The sequence below is a fragment of the Neolamprologus multifasciatus genome, chromosome 22, assembly GCF_963576455.1.
Source record: "Neolamprologus multifasciatus chromosome 22, fNeoMul1.2, whole genome shotgun sequence".
NCBI lineage: Eukaryota > Metazoa > Chordata > Actinopteri > Cichliformes > Cichlidae > Neolamprologus > Neolamprologus multifasciatus.
This window is the reverse complement of record NC_140459.1, coordinates 18,228,583-18,255,570: the sequence shown is the minus strand read 5'-3', so window position 1 is coordinate 18,255,570 and position 26,988 is coordinate 18,228,583. Positions and strand designations below refer to the sequence as shown.

The 26,988-nt window shown below is 43.4% G+C and overlaps 1 protein-coding gene across 4 annotated transcripts in view; it reads right to left on the bottom strand.

Moving 5' to 3' along the window:
• runx1t1 (RUNX1 partner transcriptional co-repressor 1) overlaps positions 1-23,471 on the bottom strand; it is a 58,104-nt gene extending 34,633 nt beyond the window's left edge. For all 4 annotated transcript variants that reach the window (XM_085147603.1, XM_085147604.1, XM_085147605.1 and 1 more), the window contains exon 1: positions 22,892-23,471. In XM_085147603.1, the coding sequence (XP_085003729.1) occupies positions 22,892-22,919 (28 nt within the window). In that variant the 5' untranslated portion in view covers positions 22,920-23,471. The remainder of the gene's footprint in view (positions 1-22,891) is intronic.
• Positions 23,472-26,988: the final 3,517 nt, after the last annotated feature.

Here is a 26,988-nt window from a genome sequence, read left to right as displayed (position 1 = left end):
GAGGGAAAAAAAACCTTTAGCCCTTACCACCTCTTCTCTGAAAACCACTACTCCTTTGCCTTCTTACTCTCCTTCCCCTTCTACCCCCACTGCTGCCTCCTCTGCCCTGCGGGGGAAGATGTTTAAAAACAGGGTCTTAGTCACATCTGGTGAGCAGGGAGCGGTGGTTGGTGAGACCTTGGATCGGGGCATTTCTAAGCTTACATCGCATGTGTGTGTGTGTGTGGGTGTGTGTGTGTACCTGTGTTCTTGTGGGTGACACAGTGACTGTGGTTTGCTAATGGCTCTGAGTGGCTGTGAGTAAAGTATGGCTGGAGGCGAAGGTGGCAGAGGGATGGCCTCTGCTTGCGCGCAAACACACACATGCCCAGTGTCACCACAGCCCATTTTAGGTCAGCGATGTGTCTTTGTCTCCTTTCATCTAACTGTTACATCCTTTCTACTGGGCTCTTTCACCTTTCACTGCCTCACATCCCTGTCAGCACGCAGCCATCTGAGTCCACTGACAGGCGAGAAGAAAGGAGCTAAACATGACCCACAATACCACTGAAGCATCGTTGACAGGATTGTACAATTCCAGTCTCTACAATCTGCATTTTATTTAAATAATCGTGTGTTAATGTGAGATCTTAATCTTAATCTTTAGTTCAGTAAAAAATAATCATAAATTTTAGGTTTGATACTTTATTTTTAATTTTCCATATACAAATGTGAGATATTATTTGTGACAGTCCATTCGTTTTCTAGAATTTCTGGGTATTAGCATCACATGTTGTCGTCTTTGTTCAGCAGGAGGCGCCTCAGATCGATATCCTCGCCACATCCACCCCCCGTGTCCATCAAACAGCCTCAGTTTTTCAACCAGCACATCTCTGAACTCTGTCCCCACACCCACGACTGATACTACTAATAGCATCATCAAGACAGTCCCATTGTTTTGCTTTTCTGTGGCATCAACACAAACACACACACACACACACACACACACACACACACACACACACGCATAGACTCAGACACAGCCTAACCGCTCTCCAGTGCTACAGATGGATGCCACCACTCTCTCTGGAGCGTTGCCAGCGCCAGCTAGTGAACAGCTTGCCTGGCACAGTGCTCCACAGTGTGTGTGTGTGTATGTGTGTGTGACAGTGTCTGTGTGTGTATGCCTGCAGAAACAGTAGCGAAATAGCCTAGCACAGATGGGTGGCCAAATTCCCCACCCCTCCCGCATACACACAAGAATACAAACACATGCGCACTGTGACACGCGCACACACATATGCTCCAGAATAGAGACACACATGCAGACGCAAGCACACACACGTGCCTTGGTTCTGCTTTAAGTGTTGTCGACCTGGCGCACACTTGCCGCTCGCACAGCTGCTTCCTCGTTCACACACGCGCGCGCGCACACACACACAGAGTGCACACAGCAGAGGATCACAGTTACACACGCTTGCATACATCTGTACTTACTTTACACGTCCTGTTTATGGCATGCGAAATATAAAATCCACCATCACTCCCGCATCACCCAAGCCCACACACGTAGACAGATAAATGTATTCAAACGCATCTGCAACACAGACACACACACGAGCATTCGCACTAACATGGTCTTTTATGTTGGTAGCTATTCAGTGTTGTATGTTTCTGCTTGTTTTCTTCATGCGCACAGCGAAAACATCAAGGCGTTCAGCTGGAAAGCCTCCAGTACTGGAAACCTGCCAGCAGAGGCCTATAGATCAGCATGATCATAGCAGTGTGTTAAGACACATCGCTGTTTAGTCAGGGCACAATAAAGTTAAGACATGCAATGAATGAAAGCTCTGCCTGCCACAGCTGACTTTACTAGAATGCAGCAGCGTGCAACTGAAACCATTTAAAATGCCTAAATTGTGACGTGAACTCTTGTGACAGGTTGTCTGATATTGCCTCATGTCTTGACTTTGTGTTTCTCCATTGGCTGCAGCTTCTGTTGTAACATACTCATGAAATGATGTTCCTGAATGGCGGATTCTAAAAAAAAAACAGGAGGTTTTACATTCGTTTAGGGTCAAAGGAACGCTCTCTTGGGATCCAACAAAGCCAGAGAAACTTTACCAATGGAAAAAAGTCAGTAGTTAGACAGCCTGCCAGTCAATGAGCTTAGGCGGCTGGCAGCAGGTACTCTCGCCCCCGGTACATAGGGGAAAGCATGGTGGCGGGCAGTGCCAACTGTGCACTAGGTGGGCGTGCCAGCTCCGCCAGCCTTGCAGTGTCTGTTTGCCAGTGCCATCTGGGAAGAACAGCTCTGCGCACATACAGTACCTCTCCTCAGCTCAGAGGGCACAGACACGCACAGACACACACACATGCATGGATGCACACAAGAAAGCAAGGGCAGACATGCACTCCACATTTATGTAGCATCCACAAATATGCATGGTATGAGCAGCGCACACACATATGAAGGTACACACACGCACACACACACAGGCACAGCCGGCCACTGACAGCTCACCATCTGTGCGCTGCCTCTGACTTCTCCCTCTGCTTCTTTCTCTGCCCTTGTTTTTGCTTTCATAAACGCGCGGTCCCTTTCCTCCTTTCCACACTTTCTCTCATCCTTCCCCGTCTTATCAGATGAGTTCTTCAGGCCAGAGATCCCTACGTTATGTCATTGCTACCTGTGCACTGACACTTGACATGTATTTTCCTTGGATTTCTCCCGACGTATAGGATTAGGAAGTGTCATTATTTGTTTTCAGGTTGAACTGAGCAAGACAGCGAGTCTACCGAGTCTCTCTGGTTTTTTACTTGAGTTGGGCAGTCTGGGCCAATCAGATATATAGATGAGGAACAATAAGATATCCTTAAGTGATTCACTAATACTGAAAAAAGTGTAAATGCAGTAAAATCAGGATTAGTCTTTCACTGAGGACACAAACCATCTCTCAGTACACCACATAAGTCATGTAAAATCAAAGAAAGATACTGAAAAAAGTGAGAACAAGAGAAAAAAAAATATCAATCTCAGTCTTGTTACATAGTGTTCCTCTTCAGAGGAGAGTGAATGAATACGAGAGCAAAAGAGTGAAAACCAATGTAGAGAAAGAAATGAAATGACAAGAGCAGTTTAAATTGATAAGAGTAAAGGGGAGAGGAGAGGAAATAAAGAGGAGGAGGAGAACAGAAGTAGGAAGGTAATATGAGCGCAGGACTGTGGAATTCACTTCAAAGAGAAGCTAAAGCAGGTCACTGTCTTTACCAGAGTTTTCCTTGGGTGAACCTCTCTCATATGTTTCTCATTTAAAGCCTCTGAACCACTGTTTGAAAATGAAGGCCAAAGAAAGACACAAGTGCTCTACATGCAGCTCATGTCCTTTTTTTTTTTCCTGCCGGAGTATATTCACAAGGGATTTAGACAATTAGCTCATTTGTTGAAAAATAGCTGTAATTTTCCAGATGCCGTTCCATTCATCTTAACATTTCTACATCGCAGTTTAACAGCTTCACATTTGGAATACCACCAAGCTATTCCTTTCCTCCTCTGCAGCACAACAGCTGTAATATTTTCAGTCACAAATCTCCCCTCTCTTTCTATTCCATGTTCCATTTATTTCTTTCCCTCTCACTGGTCACCACTACCTGCAGTAACTGATTGTTTCTCCCACCATCTATCCTTTCCTACCTCCCTTTCTCCCCATTCTCTCCCTCCCCCCACCCTTTGGCAACTGCATAACATCATCAGAGAGATCTATGACCGAACACTATTGCACTCCTATTATTCTTTCTCTCCGCAGCCTCTTTCTCCTTCAGTTGCAATCCCTCCTCCTTGTGCTTCCTACTCCCTGCCCTCTCTTTACAACTTCCAACCATTTTCACCCTCTTACTCCTCTATCTGCTCGCCTTGCTGTCCTTCTTTCTGTCCAACTCCTCCAAAAGCGCCACATGCACTGGAAGAAGTAGCCTCATTACAAACAAGGAAAATCCATTTGGAGCAGGCTTCTCCGACCCCCTCTGAACTCTCTTGAGTAAAAATGGCCCACATCTCTGCTCTTGCCTCCTCTCCATCGTGGATTCCCCCTCTTTCCCCCTAATTATTTATCCCTGTTTCTCTGCCTTTTCTGTTTCCTAAGCAACTCACTCTCTCGCCACTATGGTCCCTGTGTTCTCACACAAACAGGTAAGGTGTTGACATTACAATACAGAGTAGAATTTAAATACCAATTCATGTGTTTAAGTGTAAAATAGATGAAAAATTAGATGAAGTTATTCAGTTTTTTAATTGATTTTCAGTTACTAGGACAGGCCATGATAAAGTAACAATCCATTCACACAATCTAGACACCAAACCAAATATTATCTATCTATCTATCTATCTATCTATCTATCTATCTATCTATCTATCTATCTATCTATCTATCTATCTATCTATCTATCTATCTATCTATTATTCCTTATACCTGGATCATGCACACACATTTCAAATGGTGGCATTACTTCAACCGAAGCATTGGTTGAAAACTGCTATAAACACAAAGGAGAAAATCAGCAGGGTTAGTTGGTAATTAGCAACAGTTGACAGTATTTGAAGAGAACGACGGACCTCCAGCAAATAAATGATATGATAATGGATAGCCATGAACATAACAAAGGACAAACAAAGTTTAAAATGTGTCCAATGACTCAACTCATGAGTTGCCTTCATGACCCAAGAGTCATCACAGAATACACAAGCTATGTCAAAAACAGCTATCGGAGTTCCCGACGACGCTCGTGCTTATGGCTGAATCATAACCAGGTGTTAGAGCCCTGTTGTTAGGATGAACAGCGGACACTGGATTCATGAAATCTGAGAAGAGACATCAAGCTGGGTAGTGTGCAGAATTCTTCTGAATTCAAACAAAATAAAGCAACCAACTCACCACAATCCACAGAACACACCTGCAGCGAAACGACAGCTGAGATTTGCGATTAACTGCAATTAAGAATCACGTACGTTTTTTTTTTCCCATCTCGTGTCAGCGCTGTCAGTTAAATAAGACTCATCCCACCTAGAAAACTGAAACTCTATCTTATCCCCTATTTACTTTTAATTTTATCACTTTGAATTATTGCTTTTGGCAACTGAAGTTATCACAATTTAATTTTTTTTTAAAACTGATAAAGTTTTCAGCTCACGAGAATAGAAACAAACAGTTAGCAGCCTTTCCATGGTGCAAAGGGAAGCTGCATATCTGGAGGCTCACTTGAAGATATAGTTTTTAATACAAAGAAATGATTTCAGCAGCTTTAATAGTGAATGTTCAGCCCTTCATTAAGCTTCATTTGTCTGATCCTTAAGGCAGACAATTAAATGGTGCTACTGGGTTTAAATTGGGCAGCAATGTCATACTAAAAATCTAAAGAAACAAAAAACACCTCCTTGTGCACTGTGTGTGTTAGTATGTATATCTCATGTGCCTACAGGAAACATTAATCACTTTTGTTTAGTGACCTGAAACTTATTGTGTGGGCCCCTTCAGTTAAACTAATCGATTCTCAGCAGTGGTTTAGCAGTAAGAAAATTAATCACTGCAGCACTTCCTGTCATTTTCTCCAGACTACTCCTGAAATCTTCTCTCCGCATCCTTCTTCTTCAGCTGGCTCTCATTTCTCTCCCCTCTCTCACTCTGTCTTTAAAAGCCTTTCCTTTCTTTTTACCCCTCATTCCTCCCTCCAGTGCTCTTTCTCCCTCTCTCGCTCTCTCCTTCTGCTCTGCCATCATCGCAACATCTGATTAACATATGTCTGGGCTTTCACTCCCTGTCAGCTTGCAGGCATCTGCACACATGCGAACTAACAGAGGCGCTCGCATTCACGCAGCCTCGTAAACCGTGTGTCAGGTTCAAGAGTGTAAAGGACAAAAATGGCAGCAGATCTTCACGATCCTCCTTTTAGCTACATTTACGTCCCACGCCGCCTGAGCGTGAATGTGTGCGTGCCCACAACAGGGAGGATCAGAGACAAAGCGTCTTAATGTTAGTGCAAGACAACAAGCACTAATGTTCCCCCAGTGAGCTGCTAAAAATGCCAGTAAGGGAGGAGAGAAAAAGAATTATATTAAGACAGAGACAAAGACGAGATGAAAGAGAGAAGATGTGAGTATGGGAGCGTATAAACAAAAGCAATAGCTGCTCCAGCTCTCCGGAGACACGTGGCCCCTAAAAGCACTAGCAAACCCAGTCTCTCTCTCTAAGCTCAAGTTTCATTTCAGAGACAGGAATTGATAGAATGCATTTGAGTTTATTCAATAAAACGTTGGGAGCTTAACTTCATATATTACTTCCAGTTACTGCAATCAGAGAACTCGTACTGATTAGCTTCGGCAGTAGTAACAGGAAGACATCTCATCCTAACTATCACCAGCCCATACCAGTCAAGCTAAATGATCAGGTTTTTTACCCGATGAGGTTTTACCAGCTTAAAGCATCAATGAAATCACCTCATATGTGTTGCAGGATGCTAAAGCCTCTTTTCAAATCATCTGTTCTCCTCTGTCCAAAACTGCCTGGAATCAGGCCCACTTTCATGGCCTCATCTGCAACAAAAGCAGGTAACAACAGCAGCCGACGTAGGCAACCAAACAACTACTTTGTCGAGAGGCTTGCCAAAACGCATAATCCAGCTGACTGCAGCAAAAGCTTTGCAAAACCCTGCAGACAGACACTGATGGTTGTTTGCATTGGTCTATGTTTGTAATACCCATAATCTGACCAGTTTGTTATAATGGCATCCCCTGCCATTTGAACACTTTTGTAAAAAAAACTAAAAAACAAATAAAATAAAGACACACATACATCAGTGGCACCAGCACCGCAAACTGGGATACAAACCGTGCTGAGTTAAATTACTCCCTCAGTGTGTGAGTGTGTCTGTGAATGAGCATCAGGGGCTTATTTCATTCAAGAATTAAACAAGTCAATACTGTGGCTTTAAGTAAGCTTGCATATACTGTACTGTATAGCCTTCTTTCTGTGTCCTCCTGACACCTCCCCCATGCAGGCTAATAAGGACTCATTCTCTATATATGGGTTAATATATGTGCTTAAATTCAAAACAGGCAAATAAAAGGCTTTCTTAATACGAGCGCATTAACGCACTGAATAGTCACACAATACTGATGAGGAGAAACCGTTTTGCTAAGGAGATTTCAATGGAGCGTCAAAGCTGTTTTGTGTGGGGTGGAGCCATCCTGTGTATATCATTTTGTGGGTGAAGGGTGTGTGTATGTGTGTGTGAGGAGGGGTTCTATTGGAAGGAACTGAAGTGACTTTTTTTGTGGAAGACTTGGTAAACTCAATGGGGCTTTGGAGGGCCAACTCAATGATAAGTCAATGAGGTGCACTTGAATGGTGGAGTTGATGGAGTGAGACACACAGAAAATAATCCCTTTCTCTCACAGACACATACAAAGCAAAGTCCCACGGGACAGCTTCTGGCCACTCAGCGTCTGCATGTTTAATGGCACAGGGTGATATGTGCGTGAGAGAACAGAGTTAGCTAGTCGCAGAGAGCAATGCATGGTTATGTTTGTACACCATCACCAATAAGCTAGACAGTTCTGCCTCCATTCTGCTACACCCTTTTCTGTCTTCCCTGCACACTAACCCCTGCTTGTGTGCTGTCTCCATGCGAGGAGTGCCCGTGTGTGTGTGTGTGTGTGTGTGTGTGTGTGTCTGCACAGGCTACAGAATACACAGAACCTCACACAGTTTACACCCCAGTGGAGACTATTAGTGATCCTCTACCAGACACAGAGGGAACACATAGTCTGAGAGAGACACAGGCAAAGAGTCAAAAGTGTAGAGGAGAGAAGGGGAGAGAGAGGGTGGGGTGGCTGCGGGGGGAGAATCAAGAGGAGAAGGATGAGAGAAAGAGACAGTGACAGACTGGCACACTGATACGCAGACACACACAGATGGGAAGATAAATGAACAGATATTCTGGCAGTGCTACATAATACAGAAAGAAAGGGAAAGGGAACATCAGGGCAAACGTCAGTTCTCTTCCTCTCGCAAACCGACCAAAGATGGCCTCAGCTTTAGTGCAATCTGATGTAACTCGCCAGAAACAGTTTCAATGCTGCACATCAAACATAGTCATACCACAGTCATCAGACTGAAGAGAGAGGATATGTGAAATCTCTCCAAAATGTGTCACACTTTAAGGTGAACACTTAGTGTTATCTAAGATACTCGAGTGTATATCTTTAATTAAGCGCATATCGGCATACACGCGTCACCCCATTTGAGAGGAGAAGAGAAAAGAAGGAATAAAGAGACGCCTGAAGAAAAACAAAGGTCGAATGACAAGGTGGAAGCCAGAAAAACTGATGTAGAGGATGCAGGAGGAGGTGGTTAAAAGAGACGTGAAGGCGGAGAAAAGGAAAGAAGGTGACCAGCTTGTATAGAGGTGCAGTTGGCCACAACAGGCGCTCCACTGGGCTGCACTCAACTGCTCTCTGCCTCCTGGACACACATTACCTCTGAGAATATTTGATGCGTGCGTCCGCGTGCACGCGCGAGCACGACGGCTGCATCTGAGCAGCAACTCTGGAGGAAGGGAGGTTACATATGGGCTTGGCCTTTGTGTGCCTGTGTGTTGATGGAAGTGAGAAAAAGGCGAGCGAACTGCAAAAGGAGAGCGAGTGAAAGTGAGTGTAGTCGAAAAGGTGCAATCAGCAGAGGGGCGGAAAAAAAAAAAGCGAGCAAGAGGCTCCCTGTGTGTGCGGCAGGTCCCCAGCCATCTGGACACTCCCCCCCCCCCCCCCAACCCACCCCGCCCTCCACACCCACCATTCTCCTCCACCCTCCTTTTCCTCCCCTCTCCTCTGCCGACTGGTGTGCTATTCATGGCGGACCCATTTCACCTTTCAGTGTGTTACGCCCGCTCACCACAATACATGCTAATGAGGTAGAACAAATGACTTTTTTTCAGTGGGTGCATGCATGTGTGCGGCCCTGTGTGTGTGTGTGTGTGTGTGTGGGTGGGTGGATGGGTTGCTGAATTCTTCCAATCTCGACTGCTCGTTTCCAAACCACTTGCTTAACTGTCGAAAGAGTTGTTAATGGTTGTGCACAAACCAATTTTGTTTTCTCACCTGAAGGCACAAAATAGCTCCAGATTACTGACACCTGATCTGATGTTGCTTTGCACCGATGCTTGATTTCTAGAGCACCGCAAACATAGGCTCAGGAATCCGCAGTCTTAATGCATTTACCACTGTGTCTCAAGGAGCTATAGCAAACAAACCATATAAACACAATGGCATTTAATTCCAGCTGGGGTAACCTCCACCAGTCCTATATATCCTCACACCCAGCCACCTTCTATTTATCCTCCACTGAGTGACTTGGCCCAGTTCCAATCTGATCTGCTCGGCGATGATAAAGTGGAGAGGAGACAGAGGAGGGGAGAGAGCGCACATTTACAGTTCTCTGTAGCACAGATGACAGGAGATGAATGGAGCACTTGATTTGTCGCAACAGAACACAAGACACTACAACTGACATCGGCAAGAGGAGTGGTGACAGGGAGAAAAAATAAGAAACAAGCAGGCAAGAAAAGGGAGTGCCAGGGTGCTGAAAGATTGAGGAGCAATACAGAAGACGGGAAGGGAAGAGAAGAGGAGAGGAAAGTGAAAAAGGGGACGTTTGAAAAGAATAGATGATAGCGAGAAAACAAGGGGAAAGAAAAATGCATAGCAATACAGACAGAATGACAAACAGTTTGTCAAAACCGAGCCTCCTTCGAGTCTTTCTTCAGCAAGAGCTGCTTTTCATTCGCCCTGCATCACTAGGTGGCGCTAACGATACATCTGTACACCTGCCAACCCTCTCCTCCCCCTCTGCCTCCCCCTTTACGTCTTTCCATAGTGAATCATTGTGACAGCCCGGCTTGGCAGTCATAATTAACCGAGTGCACTAGCTAGTGTAGCACTCCATGCAACACACCACAGTGAGCCAAGCACAGAGAGGACTGCTCATAGTGAGAGCTGCCACCAGGCATGATGGTCATGTTTGTGCGTGCACGCCTCTGTGTGTGTGTGTGTGATTAATAGTGTGTGTAGTGACAGTGTGCAGTCAACTAAGCCACATACACAGGTGGGGAAAGGCGAAGGACTTTTTGAGGCTTCTTCGAGGATCACTGCCTCCGGTGAGGTCAGACATTGCTGATTAAATCAGCGTCGGGCCAAAGGTAACAAATTATCCTTTAAAATACAACTCTCTGTGTCTGTTATTGTTGCAAGGAATTAAAAATTTTAAGGCATCGGTTTAGAGGTTTGCTGATTTAATTATGCAAAACAAACAAAATAAATCATAAAGAAATATTTCAAAGGTGGTGTCTTTTTAAAAACAACAAAAATATCCGCCAGCGCGAGATTTATATATCATCGCTGCCTATTTGTGTCTCTCCCACTAAATCCTGCTCAAGAGGAAAACCATCCATTTTGGGGGCTGCATTTTGCACATGTAAAACACAGATTTGTCCTGCAACAGCTGTGGAACAAATTGTGTTATTAAGTCATTTTAACACCCAAGGCATCCAATTAAGCTACCCAATCCCCCTTATCAAAGCCACAGTTCCCCCAAAACGAGGAAAACAACTTGCATGGATGTGACTGTTTCTACAAAAATAGCCCTAAAATCAGCTTCATAGCCATTATGTGGGACTAATGGAAATGGTGCCACAGTTCCTTTAACTAGTACAGAAACAGGAACCAGGCCATTCCTGGCTCCCCTCCCGGCCTCTGGGGCCCAGGGCCCAGCCCAGCTCGCCACACAATGGGCCAGCAGAATGAGAGGAACCTCCGGCCATCCAGAGATAGCCCTGCTGGTCAGGAACCAGAAGAAACCTGGGAGGGAGAAGAGGAGGTGGTTGTGTGTGTGTGTGTGTGTAAGCCTTAAGGATGCAAACCCAAGCAGCAAGGGAAAGGGTGGGGATGGTTGGTTGGGGTCAGGATGTGTGTAAAGGGGACAATGTTTGTGTCTGTGTGAAAGAAAGTAGAGCTGTTCAGATAAATGCCTTGCTCCCATACAAAAATAACACAAACGCGCGCACACACACACACTGCTACTCTTCTCTCTAAGGAAGTTAAAGCTTGTTTACAGGTAATTAACGCTGGGACAGCAACAGTGGGATGCAAGGTGCATGGGGGAGTGGTTGATATAAGAGGGAAGCAGGATTGGAGAATGGCGATGGGATCAGTGGCCTTTGGACCTGGCACCCACCCTGGCAAGTGAAGTGTCCTATCTGGCTTTCTTAAACTGCCTGGAGCCCCAAACAGTGAGTCAGTCCAGAGGAGCATTGGTCTCTGAACCTAATGATGGGAATTAACCCTGGGGACAAACTGGAAGAAGGAAATTACATAAGAGTGAGAAGCAGGTCGTGATGTGAACCTGCTCCCAGTTCTGTTTTGGGAGGGGGGCTAGAGGTGGTGGGGTGGGGGTGCTCTTCAATAAAACACAGACACATGCACATGGCGCCCACTGTTTCCATGACAACAAGTGGAGCAGATATGCTCTCTCAACTGTCAAAGGACACGCGCACACACATATATACACGTGCGGTGAAAAGAAAAAGAAAGATTGTACTAAAGTGTTTTTTTAGCATTTCATAGGTGGCTGTCATCGCCGGAGTGACAGAAGAAAGAAGACTGAAGAATAAAGAGACAATGGCAGGAACCAAAAAGGAAACAGAGAAAAAAGAAACAGGCCAGGAATGCAGGATAGATACAGCTGCTGCTGAACTTAAAAAAAATATGCTGAATATATTTTTGCACAGAAAGCCGACTTTGGCTTTGGAAGTCGTGCTTAGGAGGGGCTGCTTTATTGCCAATAATGATTACAGACACCAAAAGCAATTTTGCTAAAGCTGAATTGAAAAAGAAATTGAAAATAAGTATGAAATCTTTTTTTTTGTGAACTACAGTCACTGGGCTTGGCTGGCAAAATAAAACACGGTGTCCTTGCTGCTTCCTCTAGCACAAGTGTGCCATAACTTCTGTTCTCAGACACTAGAGAGAGATAGAGACAAAGACAGACTGTCCTAAATCTAAACCTCTCAGCGTCATCTGAATTGATGGTTTTTAGGGGGTAGAGGGATGTCGGCGTCACACACGCCGTTACACGAATGTATAACCTACACGTATTTCTGCTTCTAAATCCGTCTGTGACGCGCATGCATTACCCGTGTGATATGTGGTGAAAGGAAATAGATCGCTTCTGTTTCAGGTCTGTGTGTCACGTATACACCAGTGTATCCTTTCATGGGGAAATTAATACCATATCAATTTTCCTTTAGTGCAGGGGCTATTTTATGGTATTGGTGGATTCATGAATTTTCTTACACTGTCATATTCATATTCCAGATTCTGATTTAATTTGCCGCGTGGGAATGAAAGCACACATTTCAAATGAGACGAAGCAATAAATTCAAAATTGCTTTCTTCACGAAGCGTACACGCACACACACACACACACAAGAGCAGTTTTGTCTTTGTTCTTGTTATATAAAAAAAACACACACGCACACACAACCAACTATTCTTTATCGTGAAATAAAGCAGTCTCAGCTAAGTACTCTTAGCTGCAGGGAATGTCACATTTTACAAGCTTCCATCCACATCCACATACCATGCAGTATTTTCGCCTAACCTCACAATCCCCCCTTGTACTATAATTCTCAATTACAGTAGGGCAGATATATATATGTGTATAGTATATACTGGTGCTCACGTGCAGTTGTGGTAAACGCTTGCTGTGTGAACTCCTTGACAGGGGCTGGTTAAATATAGCTTGAATGATTTCATGTGTTATTTTTCCCCAAATGCAGTTTAGCATTACTGGCTGTCTAAAAGAGGAGGAAGTAAAAAACGAGACAGCAACTCAAGGTCTAAAAGCAGAAGCTTGTATCCGAGCTAAGCAATTTGAAACTCATAAATGTTATTTAACATTGTATATGAGTCATTTCTCTCTGTCCTTTGTCTGTCACTGCCTCCGTCTCTCATGGTTGCTTGACTCTGTGGCTTCTGGCTTTGGCCCTTTAGCAGTTTAAAGTAACTCACAGCTATGTCCTACTAGCTCATCTCTGTTTCCCACTTTCTGTTTTCAGACTCTTGTCTTCGAGCAGGCACAGGCAAACAAGGTGACATCAGATCTGCAAACACAAAAACCTCACTCTCCCCATCTAATAATGTTTTCTTTAAAAATCTAAAGCACAGCTATTCTATCCCTGACACCTCAAATCCGACAAAACGTGCCCTAAACAAATGCATTTAGTCTACAATAATTAGCCAAGCCCCTGTGTTTTGAATATTTCATCTCAAATAATTATTTCTTGAATATATCTGTCTCTATTTTAGACAAAAGAGAGCAAAATAGTAGATATTTTTATTCTAGAAAAGACACTTCCACTGTCTGCACCTTACATCCTCACATGATGGATATCTAATTTTTCCCCTACCGCCTCTCCCCATTTCACCTTGCTGCACTTGTCACCGTTCACCTTTCTCGCACCCCAGTATCTGCTTCTGCTCCCCACCCCTTTTGTAATCACACTCTAATCCTTTGCAATCAATTCCCCATGAAGATACTACCCGACCCAAATAACACACACATACGGGCAAACACACAAACACACACACTCAGTGCGCCAAGCAAACAGATGTCTGCAAGACACAAAAGCAACCAAAACCAGGATCAAAAATCATTTCAACACACTATTATTATGTTTTGTTGCACGTTGGTTGGATCAGACAGACTGTGAACATCTTCGTTCATTCGAATCAAAACCACTTAAATTAACACCATATCAAGTATCAAATACAGAACAGATCGTCAAAGATAGAAAGCAATGAAATAAGTGTTAAGGAGTTGCACTGAATTATTAAAACATGTTGGCTACATTTAGGTAGAAATGTAATCCTTTTTTTTTATGATGGGATCAGGATGAACGTACATGCGTGCTGTGTGTGTCCCTTACCCTTGATCAGCTGGTGACTTGGGTTTGTCATTGCCCTGCCAGGCAAAAGCCCGGGGCGGTGCACGACTAATGCATTAGCGTCTTTAGCAGTTCGGGGCATCTGTCATGTGTGTGTACATGCTTTTGTGTCGCTGCATCATGTAGCCTGGGGCAAAGTGGCAAATACAAAGAGTCGTGTTTTATCTAAATATAGAAACAGATGCAGATTGTCTCCGGTTCTGCTGCGCGTAGTTTTTAACTCCCCTACTTGGTTGCTTGTCTTCATTGTCTACACTCTTTTGTTACATATGGCTGGCAATAACCAAAGCTCTACTTTCTTAACAGTTTGAGACGCCTTTCATTTTGACGAAGTGGTAAAAATGTTGCATGCTGTGGTCTTAAAATGCATTTGATGCCGTATTTTAGTATAAATGTTCACTTCATGAAATTTTATGAGACGGTGTTGTGTTACAAGAACAACACTGATTTAATAGAACATAATTGGCAGTAACAATGAGCTCAGCGTGCTTTTGTTAAGTGACTAAATGACGAGAAATAGGACAAGGGTATGTGGTGGGAAAGGATAGTGCGTGTATGTTGTGTTCATTCTGACGAGGAATGGCAGCGAAAGAATGTGTTTGTGTGTGTGTGTGTGCGCGTGTCTGGCTGCCTGTTAATATGGCATGCCACATAACGCTAAAAATATCACTCATCACATCAAACGCACACCAAGAAACTTGTAGACCACCTAACAAACACAAAGAGAGCTCTGCATGCCTTCACTTTAGATTGACAACCCTGCCATATGGTGCTGAGCTTTGTCTTTGTTTGCATATTCAGCCACTTACTGTCTGAGTTTATGAGAGACCAATTTAGCAAGCGCACACCTGTGTATTATTTTTTTTTTTTTTACATATTTGTAGTTCAGTCCTATGTGTGAGATAGCTACATTAGCAAACATAAAGTTGCAGCTGCACTCCAGTACATGATCCCTGCACAGCTGTGAATTATTATGTGGACAATTTAATGCTGCCAAAGAGGAAACAGGAAATTAAGATCGTACTTTTGTTGCACTGCTAAAGTGTCTGGCAAAATGTTTGTGTGCATCCATGCTCAAATAAAATTCCTACAAAGTGAAACGATGCAGTGCATCTCTGTTGCTATCACCCCGAGTAGCAGCTTTATGCTCGTCACTCATAAATGTGTAGAAGAGGTGCAGATGGAGACCCAGGGGTGCAACCCAAATGCTTAAGGGGAAGGGGCTTTCCACTCACTAAAGCATCCTCAAACTAACATCTAGGCAGTAATTTGTCCTCCCTCAGGGGAGGCATAAAAAAAACCCAGAGCCTCGAATTCTTTGCAGCTATGGAAAAAGTGAAGAGCGAACAAAAAAAAAAAAAAGCTAAAATACTTTATCTCCGCCTCTAACTGAAAGTTATTACATTTTCTGAATGGTATGACTTTCTAATGGTTAGCATATGTGAATATGTGTGCACAGAGAGAGAGAGAGCAGTAGTTGAGGTTAAGTTAATAGCACAAGCAGAGGGGGAACTGGGAACCCTTGGCTTATAAAGGATACTTGTTTCCCTGCCTCACCGAAAACCAGATGTTGATAAAGAGACATAGGGGGAGGAGAAAAGACAGATGGGCAAAAAATTACCAACACTTGAGCCAAACATCTTGAAACATCTGCAAAAAAAAAAAGAAAAAAAAAAAGGTACCTTACAAAAGGAGATGGATTTATGCTCGCCCTCTATCTTGGATTTTCATTGCTCCGTGAGAGCCTTTTTTTTCCCTCCTGTGCTCTGCTGCTCTCAGTGTTACCAGGACTAAAAAGTTTCGCCGCAATCTGGATCTGTTTAAGTCTTGGAAAAAAAAAAGCTTGGATTCTTCCACAAATGGCTCTATCATGTAGAGAAGGCAAACACGTCTGCACACTGTTGGAGCCATAAAACTTCAGAGAGTGCCGCGGGATGCGGTCCACAATCATGCAGACTAACTCGATATGAAACACTATAAATGTCAAGGTACATTGCAATATAGACACATGTGTATACATCCCTGCACATGTGAGGCCCAAAAACATATAATTCATATCCCATTTCTAAAAGCGGAGTTCGGTTACCATGGAGACCCATCGTCTATTGCTAGTATGAAATGCGCAGCTGAGGATGGCACGTCCATATGGTTAGAGTACGACAGAGGGGAGGAACAGATGCCTTGATTAAAGGGCTGTCAATCGCAAATCCATAAGAGCAGCTGGGGTCATGGATGTATATCAGATGACACTACAGACAGTGAGCAAGCCAGACAAAAAGATATATGTTTTTATACTGTAGGCAGATATAAAACACACACACATTCACACGGACACTTGTGAGGAGAGGGAGCTCTACAGATCTCTATCTGTTCATCGATACACAGCTACAGCCTCACAACTAATCTCCCGGTCTGACTGAACTGCGAGAGCTTTCTCCATTTTCAGAGACATTTTATCCCTTTTGAGAGAAACAGCAGTGAGGTCGAAGCCTGTAAGTGTAATTCTCAATTTTCGGGTGGATACAACTGCCGTTAAATATACTTTTTTTTTTTTTTTTTTAAGATTTAACCGACTGTGGTTTTGTTCTGTTTCTGTTCAAACAAACACTTAGCACGGCAGCTAGCAATGAAGCAATGATTCGGGCCATTTAAGGTTAGACTGCAGTGAGCGGTCATGTATAGGGACTGAAATTTTATGGACAGGATGGACGGGACGCACTAGAAGTTAAACAAAATGGGGCTTTTTACTTGGCCCCATTTGGAGAAAATGGACCAGCTCCTTCCATTTTTTTTTGTTACCCCCACTGTCCCTTCTGCCACTCTCCTTCTTTCTCTTTGAACCAATTTCTAAAATGGCCCTCCCTTGAAATAATTGACACTCTGCGTTTATCATTTGAGGCACCTGCTGTTGGTTTGACAACAAGACAATCAGATGGAGCGACCGGCCGTCGTCCCATTGTCCCATCTCCCTGTTTGTCTGTGACACTAACTGACAACAGCTGGAAGCCCTCTCTTCCTACAATACCCATCATGCAAGTCAAATTCAAGCACAAAAGAAAAGGGCCTCATTATTTGGCTGTAGTGGTGTGATTTTAACCAGCAAGGGGAGGAAACAATGATTTGGTTGTGTCTGCCCATGGGACATAAAAGGCTGGCAGCGACTGGACGTCCAAAAAAACAGCCGTGCACGTGATTGCTCTGCCGGTGCCGATTCTATTTCATTATGAATATTAAAGAAACACAGTGTAGATTGGTGCTAGCTGTTTGCACCTCCGCTTGTATACAAATACCAGAGTAGACCACCGCAACATATAACGCGCACGCTCCCGTCTGCTAACATGCATTTTTGAACACACAGCCTCCCACATCCCCATCTCTTCTTCTCTCTTCTACTCTCTAGATGTAATTGACTGAGCACGTCAATACTCGGAGGGAAAAAAACAGAGGGTCCACTGTCTGCATCTATTGATCTACACTTCTCTCTTTCTCTCTCTCTCTCCCTGTCTGCTGATCTTAATTACACTTCTTTTTACCAAGCCAGGGCTCCAATCTAGCGGCTGCCCTTTTCATAAAATGTACTGTTCAAATCCATACATCAAAATTAATGAGAGTGAACCGAGCTGTAAATCAAATATCCAAGCTGATAAGCCGAGGTGGTGATCGTAAATTACATAAGTCCTTTTTCGTAAAACAAAAACGAAGAGGAAAAAAGAGAGAATTATTCTCACGGGTTCATTTAGGTCAGCGTTAACAATGTGAAGTTTTTACAGAGGAAGCAACCTCAGTTTAGGTGATAAGAACCGCTAAAGCGTGACAGGGGTGAGATGATGTTTCTCACTCTCTTTGTTATCTACTTCCTCTTTCTTTGTGTCTCTCTTTGTCAATTTGTCTGATTTTCTGCCTGCCTGTTTGTTTGTTTTAAGCGCTGTCTGTCTGGGCCCACTCCACCGCCTCTCTCTCTCTTTTCTCTAATACACACACACACACACACACACATACACAAAAAAACGACTTTTATGGTCAGGTTTTATGGACTGGTAGCAAAGCAAACTGGTCCATTCTTCAGCAATTGTCCTCTCGTGAACTGGGGAGAAAAAAGGCTCCTAATCGCACAGCTTCACAGCTCATACTTCCCATCAATCAAACCTCTCTGTGTGTCCTCGGGATTTGTGCGAGCGTTTGTGTGTGTGTGTGTCTGTTTGTGCTTGTAGACATTCCCACCGTATAGCATCTGAAACCTCTGCTGAATCACGAAGAAAAGCTTAGAGATGGCAGTTCAGACTTTCTTACATACAGTACACTCTGTTCCTTTTCAGATGAATCTTTACAGAAGACATAAACCACCCCCAGCCCACCAGGTCCTCTGTTTAATCTTTAAATGTAAATTGGGCGACAGGTGAATATTGAGAAGGTGAGAGATAAAGGGTAACATCTTCACTTGGCCACTTTATCGCTGCTCCACATCACTAAGAAGGGCCTATTCAATATCATTACCTTTAGCAGAGTGTAGGGGGAAACACAGTCGTGGGTATGTCCTTTTGTATTCATTGGACATACTGTATAAACACCTGCAGACACACACGCACACACACACTCACAATCACATCCAGTTGCTTATCTTTTGAAATAAGAAAGGGGGCTTGTCAGGATGGCACATTGTATGTATGTGTGTTGAGTAAGTGTGTGTGTGTGTGTGTGACTAAGAGAGAGAGAGAAGGGAAGGCAATGTGCATTAGGGCGATTACAATATCAGCCGACTCCAGATGGAGGCAGGAAAATAAACAGTGGAAGAGAAAGAGAGAGAGAGCGAGGGAGAGAGAGCGAGAGCAAGGGGACAGACATCATGACAAGAAGCCTAAGAGAGAGGTTCTATATGTGTGCATTTGTTTGTGTGGAGGTCTGTCTGTGAGCGATACAGTTAGAGAAAGTAGAGTTAATTAGCAACTCAATCCGCATCTGTATACAGAGGACTGAGGAAGCGCTCTGCATGTGTGACAGTGTGTGGGTTTATATTGTCCTGGACGTGTCTATTTTGAGTGTGTACTTTAAGCCCCAGAAACCTGAGTGCAATAGATACAGCTAACCATTTACCCTAAACATATGAAAAACTACATCTCCCATGACATGGCTGCTTTTAGATTTGTTCTGGAACCAATCTATTATCGGTTCTGGCTAAGTGAAAAATGAAGTTAAAATAATAATAAAAAAAATGCTAGAAAGGTAAAATCCTCCATGAAAAATTATGAACTGTGAGGCCCTTCCCTGTCGGCCTCTTCCTCACTTGACCTATAAGTCTTATGTTATCCAGAGTAAAAACACGAACAAGGCCAATAAAATCAGTTTGTGGCGCTCACCGTTCACTTTGACATTAAATCAGAGCCTGTAAAGGCCATCTCACAGCTACAATAAAACAAAGACCTCTTGCTTCTGTAAGCACAAGAGAGTGTGAACACACAAGCGCCGCGTATACAATGCAAACGGACACACACGCACACACACCTACCTGCAAGTCGTTTTTATACCACCGCTGGTCTTTCATGGGCGATGAAATTCAATAAGCAGTGAGGAGAACTGCCCTCTCACTGATAACCATCAATGGGGTTATCGATCTCCAAAAGCATTCATGCGTATGTGCATGCCCATGCACGTGCACGCACACTATAATTCACTCTGGGACTTGATAACAGACAGCTCTGAATAATCAGAAGAGATCTATACATCTTAAAGGAGTGCATGCAACACTGATTTAGTATCCGGTTCGGCAGCTGATAGTTGCCCCCTGACTGCATTGCTTCAGTTCCAATCTGTATCCAAGGCTCCACCATCTCGATCTTTATACACATTTCTGCAGTAACAGCAGCTGAGGTAAAAGTGCAGCGAAACCCAGTGAAAAGAATGAAGAATATTGTAAAGTTTTCATGTTGTTCGTGGAGTTAGATAGAACAGACCTTCTAGATTGACACAGCAGTTATGTGAAAATCCCAAGTAGTAGTAGCGCCAGGAAAGCCCACTTATTCTAAGCACTGAATTATACAATAAACAAACAACCAAAAATCTTTGAGAGCATACATAATTTAGAGCATATACTGTAGGCTGTATACAAATGAGGGAGCTTGTGTTAAGTTAGAATCTGGCTCTGATAGAGCCAATTGAGAATGCCGAAAAAATTACAGGTGATCTGGGTTGCGCTGCTTTTGAAGGGGATTGTATTAAACTAGAGACAGTCAGCATATGAACTGTGTTGAGTCATCATCACTTATTCACCGTATAGCAAACCTGGACTGCATCCAAACGTCTGTGTGACACACTTAAAAGAAGTGCTTTGTAACTACATCGCAGCACTGGAGTCTCAGTGTAACTCTGTGCGAGACAGGAAAAAAAATCTCTCTCTCTCTTTTTAAAAGCAGTAATTCATTGTTTGTTGCTGTGATTTAAATATGCAGTATAAATTGCTAGGAAGCTATTAGCAGTGCTTAACATGAAAAAACAGGGAAAACAGTGAAACCAAAGAGTGTGTGTGCATATATGTGTGTGTGTACGATATCTATGCCACATTGTGAAAGTGTGCATGTGACACACACAGCCTTTCTCAGCATCACTTGTTCAATCTGCCAACTAGAGGTACGTCTACGTGTGATTCTCTGGCTGCGTGTGAAGGCGAGAATAAAATGGCTGCCATCATTTTTTGCAAGGCCGTCCATGTGTGTGAGCAGCGGTCTGATGCATTTGACCCTATAGCCTAAGAGCTGGGAGGAGGAGGAGGAAGGAAGGAGGAGGGAGAACAGGTGTGAGGCAGGCTGGTGGCTGGGCAGATGGCCCCTGGAAGTGCAATGCTGGAGAGCATGGACTGCAGAGACTTAGCAGCTATCGTTAATACAAGCCTGTTTATACAGTGCACACACATGCAGCACGCACTCACATATGTCCAATCACGTGCGCGCACACACAAACGCAGAGATAACCTGCAAACAGCACTTATCATTTACTCTCCCCTCATCAGCAGCTTTGTTTACCTTTCATTTACTCCCCCCCCCCCCCCCCCCCCCCTTTATCTCTGTAAACACACACACTCCAGGTAATGGTCTTTTCAGTCAAGTCACTACTTTAATGGAAGTCCCAGTGTTAAAAGGATGGGAAACAAACAACTGATGGCATAATAAATGACAGCCAGAACAACCACATCACCTGGCATGGCCACTGCAGTAAGTTATTAGACTAAACAGGGATTTAAAAGAAAGAAAGACAGAATAAAAAATAATCCTGAATCTTCATTTCAATGACTTAAAAGAATCACAGACACAGGATACACCTGCATCATGATATCCCAATAAAATATCTCTTTGAGAGGAGCATTTTTAAACTGCTGCCATACTTTGTTTTCTTGTTGATCAGTATATATCAGTGCCTCTTGATCATTCTGTACCCGGTAGCCCTTATTTAGCTCATCTAAAGCCACCTCTGCTCTGTTTCATGCCTTTGACAGGACTTAACAAGCGCTCTCTTGGACGTCTACAAATGTGTACGATGCTGTGCGGGAGCATTTGGTATGCCTAAAAAAATGTCCAAAGCCCTATGGTTTTCCAGAAGATATTTTCCTCTCTCTAATCTGAGCCGTGAGAACAGTCGGGCATCGACAGCATGTTGTGCCATAGCAGCCTCCCTCCCTAACCCGCATGTCTGTTCTTTTCCCAGTCGGGGGAAAAGATTCCCACTGGAGTAAATATAGCCCAAAGCCTTTAATTTCAACCCTATGCCACTCCATTAAAAGAAAGGGGGGGGGGGGGGAGGAATCCGTTTTCCGTTTTTTGGAGATTTTCGGTTATGTGATGATGACAAAGTCGCAGCGGGTGGAGAAGGAAACTTCACATGGGTTTGAGAAGATGCGTTTGAGAGTTGTGTCAGCGCTCCGGATGATGTTTCTTTTCTTTCTTTCTTTTTTTTTGTGTACTCCAAATTCAAAGTCTGAAATGCAACGTCTCTAGAAATGCTTTCCAGGACTCCCATGCAAAGATTAGAAGAAGCAGCTCTACACTGAAGAACTGAGAGGCTCAGGTTGAGTTCAAAATCCTCACGCAAAAGTAACCCCCCCCCCCCAAAAAAAAAAAAACCCATAAAGTAGTCAGTAGTAGGATTATTATTGACTACTTGCAAGAAATATTTGTAATATTTGTCTCCGTTTCTGCAGTGAGAATAATAAAAATTGTGACTTTTTATTTTTTAAACTCCCAAGACGTTGTTTATGTCTTTCGAAGATCACTTAATGTGAAGATTGCTCCACCTGAAACGAAGGTGATGACGAGACTTGGTCCGTAAACTTAAGTTGCCTGTTGCCCCAGAACAGCTGCGCATCTTGGGCACAAGCTCGTGAACTGGGAGCTGGTTTTTTTATTAAGACAGCAGCATGCTGGTTAAACAAACTAGAAAGCCAACTGTCTTCATTAATTACATTACTAGATAATTAACAGGCAATAGCCGGAGTATTTTCACTTTCTCTAATTTTTTGAGCGATAAATGAAACACGATTATGTACAAAACAAACGCACCGTTTCTATGTGAAACAGATCTGCACATAATCTCGGACAATAAAAACATATTTCTCTAACAAAAAAGAAATGCACTCCTTGGCGATTATGTATTTATTTTATTATATTTTTTAGGGGGGTTTGGACTGCAGCGCAGTCTGCTTAATTTACATTAATATATAAATATATATCAAAGTAGAAATAAAACAAAATCTCAGTTAGGTGTGTTGGGTATTTTGTGATATATTTCGTAATTCGGGCGCACACGTGTGCATACGAAGTCACAAAACACTCCAATAATGGGAAATATTAACATTATTATTAATAGAGAGAACACTTACACTGAAAAGAGGCAGAAATTCCCACCATGCGGCACGTCGATGTGAGAGGGCTAAATAATTTCCAGTCCTTTTGACTCCGCGCAAGGTCCCCTCGATGATCCGCCTGTATCGGGAAGACGAAAACTACAGTCCAGCCAGCTTTCAGGGGCTCTGGTGGTATACTCCCAGCAGCTCAGAAACGTGGTTCAAACTCCGACAAAAGAAAGAAAAAGGGCACCTCTCGGCTTGCAATAAGTGATCAGTCACTGGGGATATGCAGTGTGGGAGAATCGGGAATCTTGTAAAAAGCGCAGAGGCAAAGGAGGAGAGATGAGAAACAGATGCAGAGGGAGGATGCTGTACTGCGCAGGGGCACCCTGTCTGAGTTCTTCTTCTTCTTCTTCTTTTTTTAAACCCGTCTTCTTACTTTCCTCCGAAATCCCTTAAGCATCAGTTTCGATTCCGGAAAAAAAAAATCAGTTTTTATATGTGAGAAAAAAATCATCCACACACCCTCGGACTCGGGCTCCTTGTGTTCTGCTTCTCCGTTGGCGTGGGGAAGAGGAGTAGCGACACTCTGCCTCCAGTCGGCGGTGCGCAGCAGAGCCAGGTGGCGATGGGCGGGACTGAAGGGCTGCTGAGGAGGGGAGCAGGAGGAGGAGGAGGTGGGGGCGACTGGGCAGCAGCTAGCATCTGTGTGCCCTAAACAGGTTGGAAAACGCAGTTTCCGGTCAGAAGTGTTTTCTTTAGTGTCTGTGGCATTAAAGAATTTTCACTTGAAGCGAGGTAGCCCCTAAAACCCTAAAAGTCCTTTAGTCATTACTGGATAGGTAGGTGATTTTCCAAGTCTGCCGTAATTTACATGCCAGTACATGTATATTCAACAGCATCATTAGCCATTGCAGTCACGATTAGCTTTCATAGTTCAGTTAAAGGGTAAGTCGGTCCAGTGTAGGCTACTCTTTTAAAAATATATCCCTGAGGCGTCATCCAAGTGCTTAAAATTCCGAGTTTTTGTTAGGATACCATGCTGAAAATACTTTGAATTTGTATTTTCAATTTGCATGTAAAATGTAACCCAAGTGAAAATGTCAGAATCTCAAACGCAAAAAAACAAAAAACAAAAATCTTGTTATATTGACGTGGAAAATGTTCTGTAATGCTACTAAATATAGTTCCACAGGTCTGACAGGGGAAAGGATTTTTTACTTAAACAGTGACAGAAACTTCCACATTAAAACTCTAGGTATGTTTCGACCAATGAGGAGAGCTCTCATGAATTTATGCACAAAGTAAATACCATATTTTTCTGCATTGTTTCTGCTTGTTGGAGGTTTGGCAGGTGCTCCTTTAACTGAGTAATCACTGAGCCCTCTTCTGCTGAAAGGGCACACAGTGAGGTATCAAAATTCAATTAACAGTAGGGGATAGAAACATGCATTCATTCTTCTTATCTTCTAAATAAATGATCTAGTTTTTTTGTTTTTTAGTCTGGGGAGCCCTTTGACCACTGAACCACTTACACACACAGTTGAGTGTCATGGACCGAATCCAGCCAGCTGGGTGCTCGAGGACCTGGTTTACGTGTGGATGTCTGAAGCCAAAAAAAAAAAAAAAAGTAGAGCTGTGTGAGCCATGTCTCCACTTTATGTACACTCTCTCCCTCTTGCTCTCTCTGTCTCTCTTTCACACACACACACACACACACACACACACACTGCACCTCCATCTTTCTCTCAGCTGAAAAAGGCACAAGCTGGCTGGCCTGCAGTAACCTAAGGCAAACACTTTCCCGGGACCATCTGGAAATCATCTCACCCGCAGAGCCAGCGAAAGTACAGAGCAGAAGCTACGTTTACAACTCGGTGATAACAACCGGGCGACTTGAACTGCACGGTTGAACAAGTCATGCACCATTGCCTGTTCACAACATCTCATAAAGCATTCTGTTGTAATCATTTCCATTGTGTTTTATTTTATTCTGCAGTTTTTGTACACTTGTAGTCCTCTTCTATGCATCACTTAATTGGAGGACAGTGTGCTATGACATGACAGTGTAATGTTGTGTTGTGTCACATTCTGATTTAGGTTGAAATCATGGGCCAGAAGTCACACTTGAATAACAAAATCTCATACTGTGTGTTTTTAATGGCAAACATCTGGATTTTGGAGCATCATAACTTACCACATTTGTCAGTTGTGTGCTGAATCTAAAGCATTTAGCGAATTGTTAATGTGAAGCTCGTGAATTCCTCAATGCAATCACCGTGCGGGAAAAATGATGCCATTAATGGCAATTGTTTGCAATAGTTTTTTCTTTGAGTTTTTCTCTTTCTCACTTTTTTCTCTCTTCTTACTCTCATCTCTCACTTGTCATCTGCACCGTCACAGGAGTGGGTTGTGTTCTCAAAGGCAATATCGACAGACAGTGTCACTAGCGCTCGTGCTGTACTTACATTTTTGCATCTAGGTCCTTTTGCAAGCTTCTGACAAAGGCAATGGGCCAAGACGAGTGATAGGATGTGCGAATAGATATGCTGAAGGTGAGGAATGGAAAGGTAAGGAAGTGATATTGAATGATAATGAGACAGGAAAAGAAAATGAGACGTGAGTCACGATTAAATGACGGAAGGAGGTTCTGTTGTGAGCGCATAGCTGAATAAGATACGCCAAAGGTCAGAATAGGTGCAGAAGAAAGGTGCCCACTCGAGGTGAGCAACCTAATGTGGTCATAAAAAGTGGCAGAGTTGTGAGGATGCTGTCACTCCTCGCCTATTTGTGTTCTCTAGTTTGCTCCCAGAGAGCAAGTTCTCTCATGACAATCACAGTGAAACATCTTGACAGCCGGAGGCACAAGGATAGGCGTTGAGGAAACCTGCAAGGGAAAAGAGAATAGGGCAATGATCCGTGTATGCGTGTGTGTGTGTGTCCTGTGATAATGGTGTGCGAGAGCAGGAAACACACAGTGCCTGTTTTTGCTGCAGGGGTTCCTGGAAGTCAGCCGCCCAACGTGATCGGCGACATGCATAAACACAAATGCACGCACACACATACACACACAGGATACCTCGCCTTTGAAAGGGAAAAACATGCTGCGTCTGATACATGTGGACACAGACAAGCAGACTTCCTGCATTTTCCCACCTACTGGGCGGCCACCTGTAACACAGTCACACACACACCCACAAACTCTTACAAACAAACACACTCACACACATATAGGTGGGGACAAAGACAGAATGAAGCAGATATAAGCTGAGAGTTGACAGTAAACAAGTGCTATTCAAATCCCATTTATTAACTGGCATTTGATCAACAACGCCTGAAGCCGAGCAGGCCACCGTCAACATCATTAACATAGCTGCCGACAAAGGCAAGAGGATAAAAGGAAGACAACCAATTAAAAGAAAGCAGCTGACTTATTTAGACTTATTTGGATCATTGAGATAAACAGGTTGAGGGTGAGGGCCTTTTATACCATAAGGTTATATAATGGGATTGCTTGTTAAGGATGTGCTTAAATGATGTGAAAAGCAAGAATTCTCCTGAGAACATGGCTTTGCTTAATAAACACACAAACCGCAAGCACACACACACACACACACACACACACACACACACACACACACACACACACACATATATAAATGTTTATTGATATATTATTGATATGTAAATATCAATAATACGCATAAAACACAAAACATCCAATCAGGTTCAGGTAAGCAAAGGCTCTGGTAAAGGGGCCCTTTAAAATTCAACAATCTCCCCATCAAGGGCATCTTCACATGCATGTCTGGGTAGTTTCCAGTGGAGCTGCAATTCCACAGCATTCTCTGTTTTATTTGATTCTGTTGCATCATGTTTCGCCTCTATGATGCACCCTGCACAATTCTCTACTGAGTCAGAAACAGTTCAGCTTCATTTTCCATTTAAATAACAGCACGAACTCAGTCTGACAGGTGGGGTGAAAGGACAGATTCTTATGTAGCGTGCTCTATACTCCCGGATTACTTAAAGTGCTCTATACAACATGCCACAATCACACCCATTCTCTATACATCGTGCTTTCTAAGTACATTCACACTCTGATGCATCAGAGAGCAATTTGGGGTTAG